The following is a 19,805-nucleotide window of genomic DNA, read 5'->3' as shown; positions in this document are numbered from 1 at the left end:
ACATCTATATTGTGAATGACACAAGTAATTTTCCAACAATTGTTTACAGATTGTTTAACTTATATCTCACTGTATCACAATTCCAGTGGGTCAGAAGTTTGGAAAACAACTTGGAAAATTCCATAAAATTATGTCATGGCTTTAGAAGCGTCTGATTGGATCAACTGGTGGTGTACCTGAGGATATATTTCAAGGCCTACCTTCAAAATCAGTGCCTCTTTGCTTGACATCATGGGAAAATCAAAATAAATCATTCAAGATCTCAGAAAAAAACATTGTAGAACACAAGTCTGACTCTTCCTTGGAGGCAATTTCCAAATGCCTGAAGGTACCACGTTTATCTGTAAAAACAATAGTACGCAAGTATGAACATCATGGGACCACTCAACCCTCATACCGCTCAGGAAGGAGACGCATTCTGTCTCCTAGAGATGAACGTACTTTGGTGTGAAAAGTGCAAATCAATCCCAGAACAACAGCTAAGGACCTTGTGAAGATGCTGGAGGAAACGGGTATGAAAGTATTTATATTCACATATCCTATATCGCCACTGCTCCAAAACCGCCATAAAAAAGCCAGACTACGGTTTGCAACTGCACATGGGGACAAAGATCATACCTTTTGGAGAAATATCCTCTGGTTTGATGAAACAAAAATAGAACTGTTTGGCCATAATGACCAGTGTTATGTTTGGAGGAAAAAGGGGAGGCTTGCAAGCCGAAGAACACCAACCCAACCGTGAAGCACAGGGGTGGCAGCATCATGTTGTGGGGGTGCTTTGCTGCAGGAGGAACTGGTGAACTTCACAAAATAGATGGCATCATGAGGGAGAGAAATTATGTGGATATACTGAAGCAACATCTCAAGAAATCAGTCAGGAAGATAAAGCATGTTCGCAAATGGACAATGACCCCAAGCATACTTCCAAAGTTGTGACAAAATCGCTTAAACTTCTTTAGGATAGGGGACAGCATTTTCACTCTTGGATGAATAGTGTGCCCAGAGTGAACTGCCTCCTACTCAGTCCCAGATGCTAATATATGCATATTATTATTAGTATTGGATAAAAACACTCTGAAGTTTCTAAAACTGTTTGAATGATATCTGTGAGTATAACAGAACTCATATGGCAGGCAAAAACCTGAGAAAAAATCCAAACAGGAAGTGGGAAATCTGAGGTTTGTAGTTTTTGAACTCAGCCCCTATTGAATTCACAGTGGGATATGGGTTATTTTGCACTTCCTAGGGCTTCCACTAGATGTCAACCGTCTTTAGAACGTTGTTTCAGGCTCCTCGTGTGAAGCGGGGCCGGATGGGAGCTGTTTGCCTAAGGGGTCTGCCAGCAGCCTCGTTCTCAGTCACGTGCATTTCACATGAGAGGTATCTCTTGTTCCATTGCTTTTCTACAGACAATGGAATTCTCCGGTTGGAACATTATTGAACATTTATGATAAAAACATCCTAAAGATTGATTATACTTAGTTTGACAAGTTTCTTTGACCTGTAATATAACTTTTTGAATTTTTCGTCCAACTGGACCTGAATGCGCTTTTGGATTTGTTTACCTAACGCTCTAACAAAAGAAGCTGTTCGGACATAAATGGACATAAATGGTCATTATCGAACAAAACAATCATTTATTGTGGAACGGCGATTATTGGGAGTGCATTCTGATGAAGATCATCAAAGGTAAGTGAATATTTATAAAGCTATTTATGACTAATGTTGACTGCGCAACATGGCGGATATTTATTTTGGCTGGTTTGGGCTCTCAGCGCCGTTCTCAGATTATGCTTTTTCCGTAAAGTTTTTCTGAAAACTGACACACAGCGGTTGCATTAAGGAGAAGTGTATCTAAAGTTGTAAAATAAGATTTTTGGATATAAATATTAACTTTACCGAACAAAACATACATGTATTGTGTAACATGAAGTCCTATGAGTGTCATCTGATGAAGATCCTCAAAGGTTAGTGAATCATTTCATCTCTATTTGTGCTTTTTGTGACTCCTCTCTTTGGCTGGAAAAATTGCTGGGTTTTTCTGTGAGTTGGGGGTGACCTAACAATCGTTTGTGGAACTTTCACTGTAAAGCATTTTTGAAATCAGACACTGTGGCTGGATTGACGAGAATTTTATATTTAAAATGGTGCCTAATACTTGTATGTTTGAGAAATTTGATTTGAGATTTCTGTTGATTTGTCCCAGTAGGTTAAGGACAACAAAGTCAAGGTATTGGAGTGGCCATCACAAAGCCCTGACCTCAGTCCTATAGAAGATTTGTGGGGAGAACTGAAAGTGTGTGCGAGCAAAGAGGCCTACAAACCTGACTCAGTTACACCAGTTCTGTCAGGAGGAATGGGCCAACATTCACCCAACTTATTGTGCGAAGCTTGTGGAACGTTTGACCCAAGTTAAACCATTTTAAAGGCAATGCTACCAAATACTATTTGAGTGTATGTACTGGGAATGTGATGAAAGAAATAAAAGCTGAAATAAATAATTCTCTCTACTATTATTCTGACATTTCACATTTTAAAATAAAGTGGTGATCCTAACTGACCTAAGAACAGGACATTTTTACTAGGATTAAATGTCAGGAATTGTGGAAAAACTGCATTTCAATGTATTTGGCTAAGGTGTATGTAAACTTCCAACTTCAACTGTAAATGTGATAGTATTATTTTTAATAAATTTGCAAAAATGTCTAAAACCTGTTTTTGTTTTGTCATTATGGGGTATTGTGTGTAGATTGATGAGTGGGAAAAAACTATTTCATCCATTTTAGAATAAGGTTGTAACATAACAAAATGTGGGAAAAGTGAAGGGGTCTGAATACACTGTACACATGAAATGGGTCAAATAGAAAGGAAAATGCCACACACTGCTGCTCATGCTCCCGGTGATATTTATTAACAACGTTTCAACCCTTAGGGCCTTCATCAGGCATCCATATCTCAGGTGGTGGTGGAAGGTCCTATATATAGGGGCAGTACTCAGTGACATCGCATTAATTTCTGTTTTCCATGAGTTTGCCTGCAACTCCAGCACCTGCGGAACGTACCTGGATGTGCTTATGTTCTTCAGCTTTTGTACTAAAACAGTATGTTTACACATCTTTAAACATTATTAAAGTGACCAGTGTGCCATGTCTATCTACACAGTGCAGCAGGGCCAAGTAACCAGGAGGTAGCTTAGTATCGCGTCCGAGACTGCCGAGCAGCTCCCCGGGGACTGCCACGCAGAACAGAAACAAATATCAGCGCATGGCAAGAAGCTCGAGATTTGCCCATGGAGATAACAGGGAAAATTCTAGAAAGTTGAGTGAAGTTAACGCTATCAATATTTCCCTTTACTGTGTCAATTGTGATCGAATCAACGCGATATTAACCACTTTTAATGCAACATACCGAAACAAAACGAACTATGCAAGAGATTTTGTTGTAGGAAGAACGCATCGGGGTAGGATTCTATTGCGCAAGACTCAGCCCGTACTCTAAACAGACCAGTGCGGTATTTTGAGACAGGCTTGAATAAACTAAGTAGTCAATAGGCAGAGGGTAGAACAATTTATTTTTCTCTGTAATAATGGTAAGGGAATAACAATGCATTTTATTTTGTAAATTGGTTTCTTGCATCAAACATGTGTTACCTTAATGTCAAGCTCTGCATATTGTTTTTCAAAAGTCTCATGGAATGTAGGCCTACATTGAACACCACACATTGGTTGTTACTGTTACTGACTGAACAATAGAACAGCCATTTCCATGTTAAAATGTTATGGGATGCATTTTCTCCATTGTTTTTGACGGTAGGCGACTCTGGTAGGCCTACATTATGATCAAATAGCCACAGTGGCATAATGCCACTGTTAAAAAATAAACAAAGCAGGTAAAGCCTTAGTGTTGCCCATGCAGGAAGTTGCACATCATTTTCACAGTTTGCTCTCAGCAGACCTGAAATATGTTCGGTGTCAATATAAAGTTTGGGAAACATTGCTAGTGACAAGTTCAGGGTCGGAAAGGGGTGTACCTAGTCAGTTGTCCAACAAATGTGTCTTCCACATTTAACCCAACCCCTCTGAATCAGAGCGGTGCGGGGGGCTGCCATAATCGACATCCACGTCTTCAGGCCCGGGGAACAGTGGGTTAACTGCCTTGCTCGGGGGCAGAACAACAGATTTTTACCTTGTCAGCTCTGGAATTTAACCCAGTAACCTTCCGGTTACTGGCCCAACGTTCTAACCACTAGGCTATCTGCCACCTGGGTGGAGACCGGCTAATGATGGCTATTTAATAATCTGATGGTAGCGGCCTCCCAAGTGGTCTAAGGCACTGCATTGCAGTGTTAGCTGTGCCACTAGAGATTCTGGGTTCGGGTCCAGGCTCTGTTGCAGCCAGCTGTGACCGGGAGACCCTTAGGACGGCGCACAATTGGCCCAGCGTCTTCCGGGTTAGGGGAGGGTTTGGCCGGCACACTAGTGACTCCTGTGGCGGGCCAGGCGCAGTGCACGCTGACACGGTTGTCAGGTGCACGGTGTTTCCTCCAACACATTGGTGCAGCTGTCTTCCAGGTTAATTGGGCATTGTGTCAAGAAACGGTGCAGGGTGGCTGGGTTGTGTTTCAGGAGACACACGGCTCTCGACCTTTGCCTCTCCTGAGTCCGTATGGGAGTTGCAGCGATGCGACAAGATTATAACTACCACAAAATTGGGGAGAAAACGAGGTTAAAAAAAGAGAGAAAAAAAATTGTCTGGTCTTGAGGTAGCTGTTTTTCCATCTCTCTATTCAAGCTTTGATGCACCTGTACTGACCTTGCCTTCTGGATGATAACTGGGTGAATAGGCCATGGCTGAGGTCCTTGATGATCTTGTTGTCATAGGATCGTCTTGAATTTCATTGTATGCTGTAGTGTTGAGATGTCCCTTCGCTGGATCTAAGTGGCCCGAACCATGGTGATCTTAGTGTGGCTGCTCGGCCATGGAAACCAATTTCATGGGTTCTTGTACTGACATTGCTTCCAGAGGCAGTTTGGAACTTAGTGAGTGTTGAAACCGAGGAGAGACAGGTTTTACACACCTCAGAACTCGGTGGTCCGGTCCTGTCCTGTGAGCTTGTGTGGCTTAGCACTTTGCGGCTGAGATGTTTCCACTTGAAAGACTTTGGTTGCAAGCAGGACTAAGGCAGAGAGGAAGAGGCGAAGTGAGAGGGCTCACTCTCGTCAAAATAAGCCCAATGTGTTTCATATGCGGCTGCTCGCCCACATTTTATAGCATTTGCAGAGGTGGGTAGAGTACTGAAAACTTAAGTAAAAAGTACTGTCACTTAATTGTAATTTGCGCAAGTAAAATTTGACTCCTTAAAATACTCAAGTAACAGTAAAAAGTATCCGGCCAGAAATCGACTTAACTAGGGGGCGGCAGGGTAGCCTTGTGTAGAGTGTTGGACTAGTAACCAAAAGGTTGCAAGTTCATATTCCCGAGCTGAGAAGGTAAAACTCTGTTGTTTTGCCCCTGAACAGGCAGTTAACCCACTGTTCCTAGGCCGTCACTGAAAATAAGACTTTGTTCTTAACTGACTTGCCTAGTTAAATAAAGGTAAATACAAATAAACTGTGACAGCAAACCAAAAGAACAACTTAGTGCAATTTATTTGACATTAATCTATCATTAAAACCCAGCACAGGTACTCTCCCATGAAGACTGACATTAAACAAAGTCTGTAGGCTGTAAATTACAGTTTCAATTATGATAATTCGGTATCGACTTAATCTATCAATGTGCACAATTTCATAATGGTACTCCAGACATTGGAAGAAATACATGTCACAATATCATTTGAGGTATGTGATGGTGAAATCATACTAAAAAGATTTACACCAAGTATGCAAATTAGACATTTTCACCATGGAATGAAATTGATGTCAAGTGTTTTCTATTTTGCCTTTTCCTAACCTGCTATGAAATGTATCCTCATCTTCCAAACATCTCCTTTCCACTGAGGAGTATTTTATTTCCTTGAGAGAGCAAGAGTGAGAAATGTGTGGGAGGATGCTGAGCTGAACTGACCCATTGATCCAGCTAACATTGGCTACCTACATGGTTGACACAGCTAGCTTAGACAGTTTACTTAGTGGCAACCGAATATGATAGCTACTTCCACACACATCTGATTAATCTATTCAAGCTTTGTGCCAATGACAAGGTCGCTAGTTGACCAACTAACAGATCATATGAGCTAAAAACAGGAGATTCAACTTTTTATCAGATTCTGGGTTTGCCAAAGCTAGCTAAGTAGCCATTTGATTTGTACTTCTCCTCAAAACACAATTAACAGTAGAATATCTTAACTATTTCTATCTTACTCCAGAAATATAATATTAAAAGGCCGAAGGTAAAGTGCAACTTACCTCTGATCACGTCTGGCTAAGAACCCAATAACAAAAATATGAAGACACCTGCTTCACTTCAATAGTCATACAGATTTAAAGGGGAACCAATAGCATCAATTCATGTAAATATTTTTTTAATCATGCTTGGTTGGGAGGTTTGTGTCTGTCAGCAATAATATAATAAATCTACACTGACAAAAAATATAAACGCTACATGTAAAGCGCTGGTCCCATGTTTCATGAACTGAAATAAAATTTTCCATACACACAAAATGCTTATTTCTCTCAGATTTTGTGCACAAATTGGATTACATCCCTGTTAGTGAGCATTTTATCCTTTGCCAAGATAATCCACCCACCTGACAGGTGTGGCGCATCAAAAAGCTGATTAAAACAGCATGATCATTACACAGGTGTGCCTTGCTGGGGACAATAAAAAGGCCACTAAAATGTACAGTTGTGTCACACAACACAGTGCCACAGATGTCTCAAGTTGAGGGCACGTGCAATTGGCATGCTGACTGCAGGAATGTCAGGCAGAGCTGTTGCCAGAGAATTTAATTATAATCTACCATAAAGCCCCTCCAACCTTGTTTGAGAGAATTTTGCAGTACGTCCAACTGGCCTCAAAACCGCAGACCACGAGTAACCACGCCAGCTCAGGACCTCCACGCCCGGTTTCTTCAACGGAAAAAAATCTTTTTTATTGGTGGGCTTGGCTCCCCAGTCGGTGCACCCCTGCCCAGTCATGTGAACTCCATAGATTAGAGCCTAATGAATTTAATTCAATTGACTTATTTCCTTATGAACTGTAAGGCAGCAACATATAAGACATTGTTGAATGTTGCATTTTATATATTTTTTCAGTATATGTAACGAAAGGGATTTGGTCAATTGAAACTTAGTAAAAAGTCATTTACTTCCCCCAGAAATTAGAGTAACTAGAAAAGTACTAGTTCCTCCAAAAATATTAAGGGCATTTGTGGACCAGATTCAAACTCATGCCTACTCAGGCACGTGTGCCACTGTCAGTGGCTGTACCCACTGGTTCATGGAAGGAACTGAAATAACCTTTAATTTATTTTGCCTATTGGTTGCCTTACATTTACATTTAAGTCATTTAGCAGACGCTCTTATCCAGAGCGACTTGCCTTGAACATAGAATAAAACAATTGATCTAAAGAAACAGATTTTCCCCTAACGAAGAATACATTATCCCCTACAAATATTGTCCATTTATTACAATCCACATAAGAATTCACACGCGACGCTCTGTAGCTTGCACGTAGCATACATATGCTACTTGTACTGACACCCAGTGAATCTGCAGTCTAAAGTATCGTTTAGACTACAAACACAGCTACCAGCTGACTCCTAGCGGCAATTCTAAATACACATTTAAAATCCTTATGGTGCAAGATTATTTTCCTCCTACGACGAAATGGGTCATATTAAGATCTGACGTCTGTACATTATAAACTGTTTAAACGTAATTAGAGCAGTAAAGATAAATGTTGTCATACCCATGGTATATGGTCTGATATGTCACAGCTTTCAGGGCTCGAACCCCCAAGTTTATCAAATCAAATCATGGGATAGGGGGACATCCAATGCGATGGTTGCATTTATTTTCAATAAAAACAAGTACTTCGAGTCTTTCGACGTAAACATTTCTATTGTTAGTCCAGGCCTCTATTAGTTTCTGCATTGTATATGGGCCGTGTAAACTGACACCACTCACATACTCATGTCAATGGCTTACGGTACATCACAATTGGACAACATACAGGATAGTGTGCTTTATCATATCCATTTTGCATATCTGCATTTTAATAAAGCCAAGTAAGTTCTGAAAATATTCACATACAGGTTTCTGGATTAACATAAAACAGCACCAGAATTGATTGCATATTTTTAATATTTAGTACTAGTATACTTGATGGTACCTACATATACCGGTTTGCAAAAATATAAATATACAGGTACTGTACTTAGTTACGTTATTGCTATGCAGGATTAAGGTCTGGCCTAGTTTGGCTCAGAATTCAGACCCCACTCTATGAGGTGTACGGCCATTGTCTTATGTCAGATAGCGTAATGAAATGTCTACACTGTCGGTTGAATGTCACGTAGGAGTGACGCCACCTGATGTAAGACAATGGTGTTTGGCTGGTGAGGAGTCGAGTCCACCTACACTACCAGTAAATGCTTATCTACTAACATTACATTAACTGACAATATGGGAGAACAAGGTAACAACACAAGTTAGTACCAAAACACAGTGAAGTTCAAAGTCCATGATTTGTTGTTGTGCCTTCTGTTACAAATCAGTGATGGTGAGCAAAACACATCAGTAAGTCTCAAACTAGAAAAAGAACAAGATGTATAAAAAACATGTTCCAAATTATAACATTAATGATCCTAGAGAAGGGAATGGCCACTGTCAGCAAGTTAGCTCTCTCGGTCTCCTGTCCCATCAGGATCTTTGGTCCATGTGCACAATGTCATGAAGGAATGTCAAAAAACAAACGTTGACGTCACTATGATGATGGGAGACAAATCCATGGTCGGCTTGGCATACTGGCCTCATACATTAACTGAAAGAAAATGACAAAGAAAATGACCACAAATGACAAAATAAAGTGAATGGAAACACACTGTGGAGTGAAATAATGCAAATCATATACATTCCACATTCATTCTTTCAGAAAAATGTATGACTTCATGAAGATGAAGTATAAATGAAGGTGAAAGAGAAGACAGAAACAAGAAAAAAATAAGGTCAGAAAATGTGTGGATTGTGCCTCAGAATCAATATAATGTCAGTACAGAATAATTAATGAAGGAGTGATAATTCAGAGCTGTCAGGGGAGGGAGCCCTTCAACTCCATTTTGAAGACCACTCATGAACAATGCCAGTGTAAATGTAAAGTTCTAACAAAACTGTTACGAAGAGATCGAAATTTACACAATAGTTACCAAGAGAAAAATGGGGGAGCGTCATGCCTTTTCAATTTCGGGGGGGGGGGGGTTAATATGTTTTTTTTATTTAGTCCAGGGGAGGGTCGTGTAATTTGTACATTGATGAAATACCACATGCTCAGGGTTTGAGAATTAGTTGCTTATTATAGTATCTCATGTGTGCCCAATGCTGCCCCTCATCCCCGATTCTCTGCTGGGTGCACAATATCGAGCACACCTAGTGTGGTCTCAATCAAATGATCCATGGCCTAGGCTATACAACAAGCAAGCTGGGAGAAGCACAGGGCAAAGTTATATTTTAAATAAAATGCACTTTGAGTTTTTGCACTGCTGGGATTGTGTGTGTGTGATATATATAAAAAAAAAATAGCACTAGGCTACACTGCATTACACATTGCGATGGATAGGCGTTCCCATTCATGGTTTGACTGACATTCAGAGGGAGCGCTACAACCTTCTATAGCCGAGAAGCAGTGGTGTAGTGTTATTTTCTTTTAGGTGAGAGCAAAATAAATAATTCAGTGACAATCATTTCTCAGATCAAAGTTTGTACCCACAGATTGAATACTTAAATGATAATGCCCGAGAAGCCAGTGTTTGGAGGATATATTAACACTGGTGTCGAGGGTCGGTGTTATCATATTATCCACTAGATGGAGACTGTAGAAGCAATAAAAAAAAAGTTGTGACTGTCTCACAAAGCCTGTCTCTCTATTTGGATACATCCATAACAATGAGCTAATGATGCGCAATTTCACCTGGCATAGAAAATGTGCTCTCTCGCAGGACACCGTTGTTCAGAGGAGCTAACAACAACACAGTCACGTCATACAAGCTTGAAAGACTGCAAACTAGCTGCACTAAGTTTTGTTTGACCTGTTTTCTATTGACATTTCTTTGTACATATCCTTGAAAATGTATGCTGATTCATGATTTCGACTGGTTGAGAAAAGCTGCCCGCCTGTCTGTCTGTCTCATCCCAACACGTTCATTACTATGCGTCAGCTGAAGCTCGAATTTGAATATTGAAACAAGGCTGCAAATGTTGGAGACAAACAGCAAGGTTTGTCCAAATCTCCACTGTTAAACTAAATGTCAGTCTAATAGAACTTAGAGAAAGTCTAAATGCTTTTTGTTATGGAGATAAAGTTTATAAATTGCCTGGCTGGGCTGACTAGACAGTGGATTGCCAGTCCGATGGAACAGAGTAAATAGGCATTTTAACATCATAGATTCAGCCGGTGGTAGCTTGTGGAATAGACACTGGCTGGAATGCGGTTTAACCAATCAGCATTCTGGATTAAACCCACCCGTAGTATTAAATAATAAGTGATGAGTAGGTCTATCAGATGTAGGCAACATCTTGATGAGGGTTATTTTGAGCGCCCTTTGAACCGTGGTGCTGAATGGATAGCAGTAGTCACGTATCATTCTAAATTTCACTGCGCAAGGGGGTCCGTGGAGTTTTATGGACATCAAGGCAGACACACAAAAAATGTGGATCCTAGATCTTGTGAAAAGGCTGGTGCGATGGATCAGTTTGTCTGCATATGCAGTAGTGGTGGTACTCCGATAGTAGGGCGAGTTCAAGTCTTGTCATACAAGACTGTTGACGACAGCCGTTTTAGAAACCCCTGGTAGAGATGTCTGTGGCTGTTCCTGTTATGTTGGACTTGGCCCGCTTAAAGTGTTCATGCCTCCGACCAACGGGCATCTGCACAATAGCAAAACAATTCAATTAAATAATTAAAGCGCATACGGCCTCAGTGTTCATAGTAAACGTGCGATGGAAGTTGCACTGAATTTTACAACATTCATGTTTGCACTCAGCAGACCTGAAATTTGCGCAGTGCCACATTTTTTTTGAGGGAACAGTTTTCTCAAGTGCTCAGGGAGGGTTGAGTAAAAATATATTTTACTACCAATTTAAACTTCAGAGAGTTACCATTTTCTCCAGGTATCCCTCATAAATAACGTACAATCCCTAATGTAGTGAAAACCCAAGCACTACATCAGGAACTATGAAATCTGGCAGACTAACCACAAAATGGATGAACGGTTTCACTAATAACTGCCAATGCACATATTATCCACTAGATGGAGACTTTAGAAGCTAAAAAAAAAGTGTCTGTGACAGCCTCACAGAGAACCTGTCTCTCTCCAACTAGGAACTGCTAAGGTCAGGTATTTTCCATAAGTCTGTCTGCTCATATTCATATAACTATTTCAGTGTACAATAAATACATCACCCTGGTATGGAATTTGGGGGAACGGAGGGGAAGGCCCCTCATGATCACGGTATATACTCTAAGTCAATCCACTGCTATCTGTGATCTCAATTCAATCCTTTGGGGAGAAAGGGAGGACAAAGGGACTTTGAAGCTAAACAATAGGGTAAGAGAAGGTAAGGGAGGAATAAAGGGAGAGCGAGTGGAAGAGGACAGGAACTTGCTTACTTTTTCTTGTCCTTGTCCTTCTTGAGTGGCTGGGCTAAGGACAGCGTCTCAGCTGCCACCTTCCTGCGGTTGAAGGCGTTCATTTCCTCTTCCAGTTCCCGCCTCTTCTCCTCCACCTTCCTCTTCTCCTCCTGGTGCATATGCTTCAGCTGCTCAAATTTGTTGTGCAACTGATTGTGGCAGATAGATAAGATGTCAGGCCAAGAGATAAAACTTGATTATTTACAAACCAAATATATATATCAAAAAGGTCAGCACAGGTATAAATATGCATTGTTACATTTGACAGTTTGTAGGTGTCAATGTCAACATTCAGTACCCGTCAAAGGTTTGGACACACCTACTCATTCAAGTGTTTTTCTTTATTTTTTACTATTTTCTACATTGTATAATAATAGTGAAGACACCACAACTATGAAATAACACATATGGAATCATGTATAAATGTACAAAATATATTTCACATTTGAGATTCGTCAAAGTAGCCACCCTTCGCCTTGACAGATTTGCATACTCTTGGCATTCTCTCACCCAGCTTCATGAGGTAGTCACCTGGAATGCATTTCAATTAACAGGTGTGCCTCGTTAAAAGTTAATTTGTAGAATTTCTTTCCTTCTTAATACGTTTGAGCCAATCAGTTGTGTTGTGAGAAGGTGGGGGGATATACAGAAGATAGCCCTATTTGGTAAAGACCAAGTCCACATTATGGCAAGAACAGCTCAAATAAGCAAAGAGAAATGAGTCCATAACTTTAAGACATGAAGGTCTGTCAATGCGGAACATTTCGATAACTTTTAAAGTTTCTTCAAGTGCGGTTGCTAAAAACCATCAAGCGCTATGATAAAACTGGCTCTCATGAGGACCGCCACAGGAAAAGAAGACCCAGAGTTACCTCTGCTGCAGAGGATAAGTTCATTCGAGTTACCGGCCTCAGAAATTGCAGCCCAAATAAATGCTTCAAAGAGTTCAAGTAACAGACATCTCAACATCAACTGTTCAGAGGAGACTGTGTGAATCAGGCCTTCATTGTCTAATTGCTGCAAAGAAACCACTACTAAAAGACACCAATAAAATGAGAAATGCTTGGGCCATGAAACACGAGCAATGGACATTAGACCGGTGGAAATCTGTCCTTTGGTCTGATGAGTCCAAATTTGAAATTTTAGGTTCCAATCGCCGTGTCTTTGAAACTTGGAGAAAGTGAACGGATGATCTCCGCATGTGTAGTTCACACCGTGAAGCATGGAGGTGGTGGTGTCATGGTGTGGGGGTGCTTTGCTGGTGACACTGTGGTTTATTTAGAATTCAAGGCACACTTCACCAACATGGCTACCACAGCATTCTGCAGCGATATGCCATCCCATCTGGTTTGAGCTTAGTGGGACTATAATTTTAAGTTTTATAAGGGCTATTTGACCAAAAAGGAGAGTGATTGTGCTGCATCAGATGACCTGGCCTCCACAATCATCTGACCTCAACCCAATTGAGATGGTTTGGGATGAGTTGGACTGCAGAGTGAAGGAAAAGCAGCCAACAAGTGCTCAGCATATGTGGGAACTCCTTCAAGACAGTTGGAAAACAAAAGCTGGTTGAGAGAATGAATGCCAAGAGTGTTCAAAGCTGTCATCAAGGCAAAGAGTGGCTACTTTGAAGAATCGAAAATGAAATAACACTTTATTGGTTACTACATAATTCTGTGTTATTTCATAGTTGTGATGTCTTCAATAAATTAAGAAAAACACTTGAATGAATAGATGTCCTAACTTTTGACAGGTACTGTATGTGCAACAACTGAATCCTACATAAGACCGCAAACTCATTTCCTTCACCCCCCACCTTCCTCCTCTTTCCCAGCCAGCAGCCACACCCTCACCTCTCTCTCCTTCTCTTTCAGCTCTGCCTCAGTCTCCTTCACTTTGTTGACAAACATCTGTCTCATCTCCTCCTCCTTCTTCTGCAGGTCTCCCATGAACTCTTTCCTCTTGGCTTCGTAGGTCTCCTGGAGGCTGTGGACAGGACAAACAAAGAAGTGGCTTACTACATATCAGACTAACTACAGCTTGGACTAACTCACAAAGGAATTACCATTTTTAAATCACTCACAGAGCATCTTTACATGCTGAACTCAGATTCATTGGTCTGCTTTCTTATAACATATGACTAAACAATTCATTTCGGTGTTTGTGTGTTCTGTGATCAGCCTTGCTGCCTCACCTGAACGGCTCACAGTCAGGGTCTGTATCTTTGAATCCCATCTCCTCCAGTTTGCAGCGGCGGTAGAGCTCGTAGTGGCGGGCATGAGTCTGCTCCCTCAGGTCCTCCATGTTCACCCTGATCAGCATCTCACGCAGCTTCACAAAGTCACAGTGGCTCTCGTTCTCCACTGGACGGGACAGCACAGAGACAATGCAATGTCAACGAGACTATGTTACTAACATCTGAGGTCACAGGCACCACCCTCAACCACGGTCAATGAATCTACATGAATGATATACGTTCAATGGGTCCATGATATAAGTTCAATGGGTCCATGTTGTGGGACTCCTGCAATTGATTAATGATAAACTAGGTGCTGTAAGATAACTGTCCTCTCAGAGTAGGAGTAGCATCACATTAACTGAGGAAAGCACCGTACGATTGAGGGGAAAACATGGGGATATTTGGCAAGAGTAGTGTACATTAATTAGAAAAAAAAGGACAAAGTTCAGAGGTTATGGTCCACTAACTCAGAGTCAAAGAGTTCTCAGGCGTCCAATCATGTGAGGACTGGAGCAGGAAGCCTTTCCTGCTTTTCACACTGACGTAAGTGGGGGAGGATTTGCCCAGCCTACATGGCTACAGTGGTATACTGCAGGATATAGTGGAAATAAATACTGTATCAACCCCAGCTGTGAGCGCTGTGCTGGATGTAAGGATGTGGTAAAAAGTGTGCCAATTAGCACAGCGTTTAGTGTGGAACATGATCACTTTCGACATGAAAGTCACTACACCTTCAGTATACGGAGAACGTGAAAATACTGACATAAGGCATCGAACAACCTCTCTGGTAAACTCTCCCCGCTGAGATCCGGGGTGCAATTTGCTGACCCCGGGAAACCCAGAGTTGCGAGGGCAGGGGAGAAACACATTACACACTCTGCACAGAAATAGTTGGGAGGGAAGAAATACCAGCGGTCTGCCATCTGTCATAGTTGTCTGGGGTTCAGAGATAACAAGAGAGATATCCTGAGGTGAAATGTAAAAAAAGCACTCAAAATATCCCCCCTCCCTCAGGAACACGTATATGCATCTTCTGTTTCCCTCGACAATGCTCACAAGCCACGCAGGACTCATTAGAACAGAGTGGACAAGACCAGGCACCAAACCAGACGAGGGGAAGACAGAAGATCATCCAACATTATTTCCTGATGATCTTCTGAACTTCCCAATACCTTTCTGATGTATTTTAATCACTTCAAACCACACTTTCTTCAGATTGAAATGCTTTCTAAAGTACGGTCAGACTGATTGGTAATAGGCCGTCATAGTCCCAATTCAAAAAGCAAAAACTGGCAGTTGCTTACATCACTTTGGGAACCTCTGACTTAATAATTTTCTATCTAGCCTATAATTTATCACCCTATTGATTGATGGAAATCCTCTGCTACACGCTTAACCTATGAGGCAGGCTTTATAAATAAACCTAAACCACAGTCCTTGAAAGATTGTGGATTGGAAACAAGCCACAGGATAATGGAGAGAGCGTTCTGAATCAAACTCCCAGCTGGGTTCAAATATTAGGGTGACACTTTGTTGCTTTTATGATTTTTGTCTTGCTGCTTTTTGTTCTATGTTGCTATTGTCTATATTGTAATTGTTTTTAATAACCTGCCCAGGGACTGCGGTTGAAAATTAGCTGACTGGCTAAAACCGGCACTTTTACTGAAACGTCGATTAATGTACACTGTCCCTGTAAATAAAAATAAACTCAACACTAAAAAAAAATCTCACAACAGTGCTCAGTGACAAGATCAAATTACAGCGTTTAGCCATCCCTGTCAACCACAGCTAAACATCTGCAAACAAAGCAAACAATGTAGCAGTGTCCCTGTAGTAATACTACCAATAGATGTGGCAGTGTCCCTGCAGTAATGCTACCAATAGTGCATTCATCAGTCTCTGCCATTTTCCAAAGACACTAGGGACTGATTCCTGAACAGTGGTTCTCTCCTGAAATGAAAAGAAGCAAAAAGAGGTACAGAAGGAGAGGTACTCACCTTGCACTACTCCCCAGGGATACTGCCTGGCCCGCACCGTTTTGTTCCCCACTTTGACCTCCTCGATGCTCCCCACCACAGCGAATGGGAGGTGAGCCTGAAAGAGTTCAGAGGTCAAGAGGTTAGTCAGGTTGCAGATTTGACCAGAAGCAGCTTCCACAAAACCCATCACTCTCACACAGGTTACACTTCCTTCCTCACAGCATAGGCAACATTTTTACTGGACAGGTCTAAATGCTTAGACAGATGTCCATGGAAGACAGGGAAAAAAGCAGACAGGCGATAAACTTTGGCTCTACCAACGTTGCCATAGACCACACAAGAGTAACTCTAAACAGTGTTGACATATATGTTACTTCAGTTACTGTGTTTAACATCTAGCCAGCTGTATTTAGAGGCATGTCTTGTTGGTCTGATTAAACATATGGGCCCGATTGCAACAGAGATGTGGAAGCTGCGGATTACCTGCAGGTTACAAGCTGGATTTCTCAACACTCTACTACCAGGAGATTACACAGAGCTCCAAGCTAAAATAACCCTGGTTGCAATGAAAAAAGCTGCGGAAAGAAAACTAGAAGACCAGCTGATCTGACGCTGTTACTGTCAAGCCGGCTTAACACTAGACAATGGAAATGGCAATTGTCTACGTTTACTACTCCCACCCCAGTGGAGAAAACATCCTATCAGGAACAACGAAATATAAAAAAAAAAATTTAAAGAGAAGAATGTGACATATTATGACTGGAAATGTAGCCTGTTAATTACAATGATTAGAACTTTGCGAAAATAACGTTCTTGAAGATCAACTTTATATTAATTCATTAAAGTTGTATTGCAGCAACATGTGCAAAAGACATTGTTTCTTCAATAAAGTACAATATGCCACAATAGGCCCACTGCCTAATTAATGTAGCACTATACGAAATGATACGGTTCATTATTGACTTATCACATTCTACAAATAAATAAATCATCTCCGCTGTCTGCACAATATTAGAATACAATTTGATTCAAAATACAACACAACCACAATTTTGTTTCAAATATCAAATGTGTAGTTTACAGTTCAGGAAAATTTATTTTCCCGTCTTGATAAGAAATGGCCATATTCGAGTCAGACAAGTAAAATCATTAATGGATTACATAAATAGTCAACAAAAAAAATGTTATCCAACACCATGATTTTTTGCCATTCATAAATGTGCAGAGTAGGCTACATTGCCATTGTAGATTTGCTGTGATAAATTAGTAAATAAAGTATTTCATTTTAGTTGTACAGAATGATTGTCAAATACATAAATCGCAAGATCAAATTGTTCCAATGATAATACTCACCAGAGGACGAAATCATCTTGAAAAATGTTGGTCGCAATCAGGACTAAAGATTATGACATCCACGTTATGGAGCGGTGGCGGGTGATGGTTGTAATTGAGATCAGATGTGTGGTTGATTTGAGCATGTAATGATGGTGAAAGCCCTTTCCACTCACAGCACGTGTCATTCCGTATACGAGTTGAAAATGGCAGAGTTGGTCATTGATAAGCGCCTAAATTGGAACACAGTGGCTGTACAGTAAGACGCTATAGGAGTTCAGGTTCTCCACTTCACTGTATGGTTTTGACTGACAGCAGTTATAAACTTGAGTACCGTGCGCGACAAAAAGATGCCCCTCCCCTTCTGCTAATTAAGATACCTTTTCACATTTGTTGTTATCCGAGTGAGGTCAACGCGTTTCTGAAAGTTGAGAATTATAATAAATACAGTTTTGATGTCATACAAGCAAACCACACACCCATGAGTCCCAAATGTGAACTTCACATTTCCATATTTGAAAACTAAATTTGCAGTATCAATGATTATGATCGCTAGGTTTGATCCACAGTTACAATGACGGGATGCGTTTGCCATGGAACACGCAATTAAATGCCCTCATGACTCCATTTTATGTGCAACAAAATTACAGTCGGTTTGTCTGAAATGCCTTCGAAAGCCAAACACTGTAAAATTGTATTTTAGAACTTAGCAAGCCATGTCAGCAACCACTGTGAAATACAGTACCAGTTAAAATTTGACACACCTACTTATTCAATGAGTAGCATGGTCGAATTACCAACAATGGTGGGGCCCACGAGCCATGATGAGTTGTGATTTTATGTGGACCCCATCAAAAGTTGCCCATCCCTGATTGCGAGAATCATTTTACCATCTAAACCGCTGTGAAATACAGTACCAGTTAAAATTTGACCTACTCATTCAATGATTTTTCTTAATTTTTACTATTTTCTACATTGTAGAATAATAGTGAAGAAATCAAACTTATGAAATCATGGAGTATCAAAGAAAGTGTTAAATCAAAAATAGCCACCCTTTGCCTTGATTCAACTTTTTTGATTTTGACCCCCCTTTGTTCGGGGACACATTTTTCCATTTCTGTTAGTCACATGTCTGTGGAACTTGTTCAGTCTATGTCTCAGTTGTTGAATCTTATGTTCATACAAATATTTACACATGTTAAGTTTTCTGAAAATATATGCAGTTGACAGTGAGAGGATGTTTTTTTTGTATATCACATACAGTGTGGCAAAAAAAGTATTCAGTCAGCCACCAATTGTGCAAGTTATCCCACTTAAAAAGATGAGGCCTGTAATTTTCATCATAGGTACACTTCAACTATGACAGACAAAATGAGAAAAAGAAATCCAGAAAATGACATTGTAGGATTTTTAATGAATTTATTTGCAAATTATGGTGGAAAATAAGTATTTGGTATAGTCGCTCTCAATACTTTGTTATATACCCTTTGTTCGCAATGACAGAGGTCAAACGTTTTCTGTAAGTCTTCACAAGGTTTTCGCCCATTTTGGCCCATTCCTCCATGCAGATCTCCTCTAGAGCAGTGACGTTGTGGGGCTGTTGCTGGGCAACACGGACTTTCAACTCCCTCCAAAGATTTTCTATAGGGTTGAGATCTGGAGACTGGCTAGGCCACTCCAGGACCTTGAAATGCTTCTTACGAAGCCATTCCTTCGTTGCCCGGGCGGTGTGTTTGGGATCATTGTCATGCTGAAAGACCCAGCCACGTTTCATCTTCAATGCCCTTGCTGATGGGAGGTTTTCACTCAAAATCTCACCATTCATGGTCCCATTCATTCTTTCCTTTACACGGATCATTCGTCCTGGTCCCTTTGCAGAAAAACAGCCCCAAAGCACGATGTTTCCACCCCCATGCTTCACAGTAGGTATGGTGTTCTTTGGATGCAACTCAGCATTCTTTGTCCTCCAAACACGACGAGTTCAGTTTTTACCAAAAAGTTATATTTTGGTTTCATCTGATCATATGACATTCTCCCAATCTTCTTCTGGATCATCCAAATGCTCTCTAGCAAACTTCAGACGGGCCTGGATATGGCTTAAGCAGGGGGACACGTCTGGCACTGCAGGATTTGAGTCCCTGGCGGCGTAGTGTGTTACTGATGGTAAGTTTTGTTACTTTGGTCCCAGGTCTCTGCAGGTCATTCACTAGGTCCCCCTGTGTGGTTCTGGGATGTTTGCTCACCGTTCTTGTGATCATTTTGACCCCACGGGGTGAGATCTTGCGTGGAACCCCAGATTGAGGGAGATTATCAGTGGTCTTGTATGTCTTCCATTTCCTAATAATTGCTCCCACAGTTGATTTCTTCAAACCAAGCTGCTTACCTATTGCAGATTCAGTCTTCCCAG

The 19,805-nt window shown here is 40.9% G+C and overlaps 1 protein-coding gene across 2 annotated transcripts in view; it reads right to left on the bottom strand.

The window, feature by feature from the left end:
- Window positions 1–19,805, bottom strand: part of LOC135548813 (septin-8-A) — a 44,133-nt gene that overhangs the window by 10,920 nt on the left and 13,408 nt on the right. The window contains exons 6-10 of one of the 2 annotated variants that reach the window (XM_064978756.1): window positions 16,085–16,181; window positions 14,043–14,211; window positions 13,702–13,834; window positions 11,828–11,997; window positions 7,996–8,986 (exon numbers count right to left, since the gene is read on the bottom strand). In XM_064978756.1, coding sequence (XP_064834828.1) covers window positions 8,983–8,986; window positions 11,828–11,997; window positions 13,702–13,834; window positions 14,043–14,211; window positions 16,085–16,181 — 573 coding nt within the window. In that variant the 3' untranslated portion in view covers window positions 7,996–8,982. Of the gene's footprint in view, window positions 1–7,995; window positions 8,987–11,827; window positions 11,998–13,701; window positions 13,835–14,042; window positions 14,212–16,084; window positions 16,182–19,805 lie in introns of those variants that run through there. The other variant, XM_064978755.1, reaches the window with a different exon arrangement.

The sequence above is a fragment of the Oncorhynchus masou genome, chromosome 11 (assembly GCF_036934945.1).
Source record: "Oncorhynchus masou masou isolate Uvic2021 chromosome 11, UVic_Omas_1.1, whole genome shotgun sequence".
NCBI classification, from domain to species: Eukaryota; Metazoa; Chordata; class Actinopteri; order Salmoniformes; family Salmonidae; genus Oncorhynchus; species Oncorhynchus masou.
Note: the sequence above shows the minus strand (reverse complement) of the source record. Positions and strands in the feature narration are given on the sequence as shown.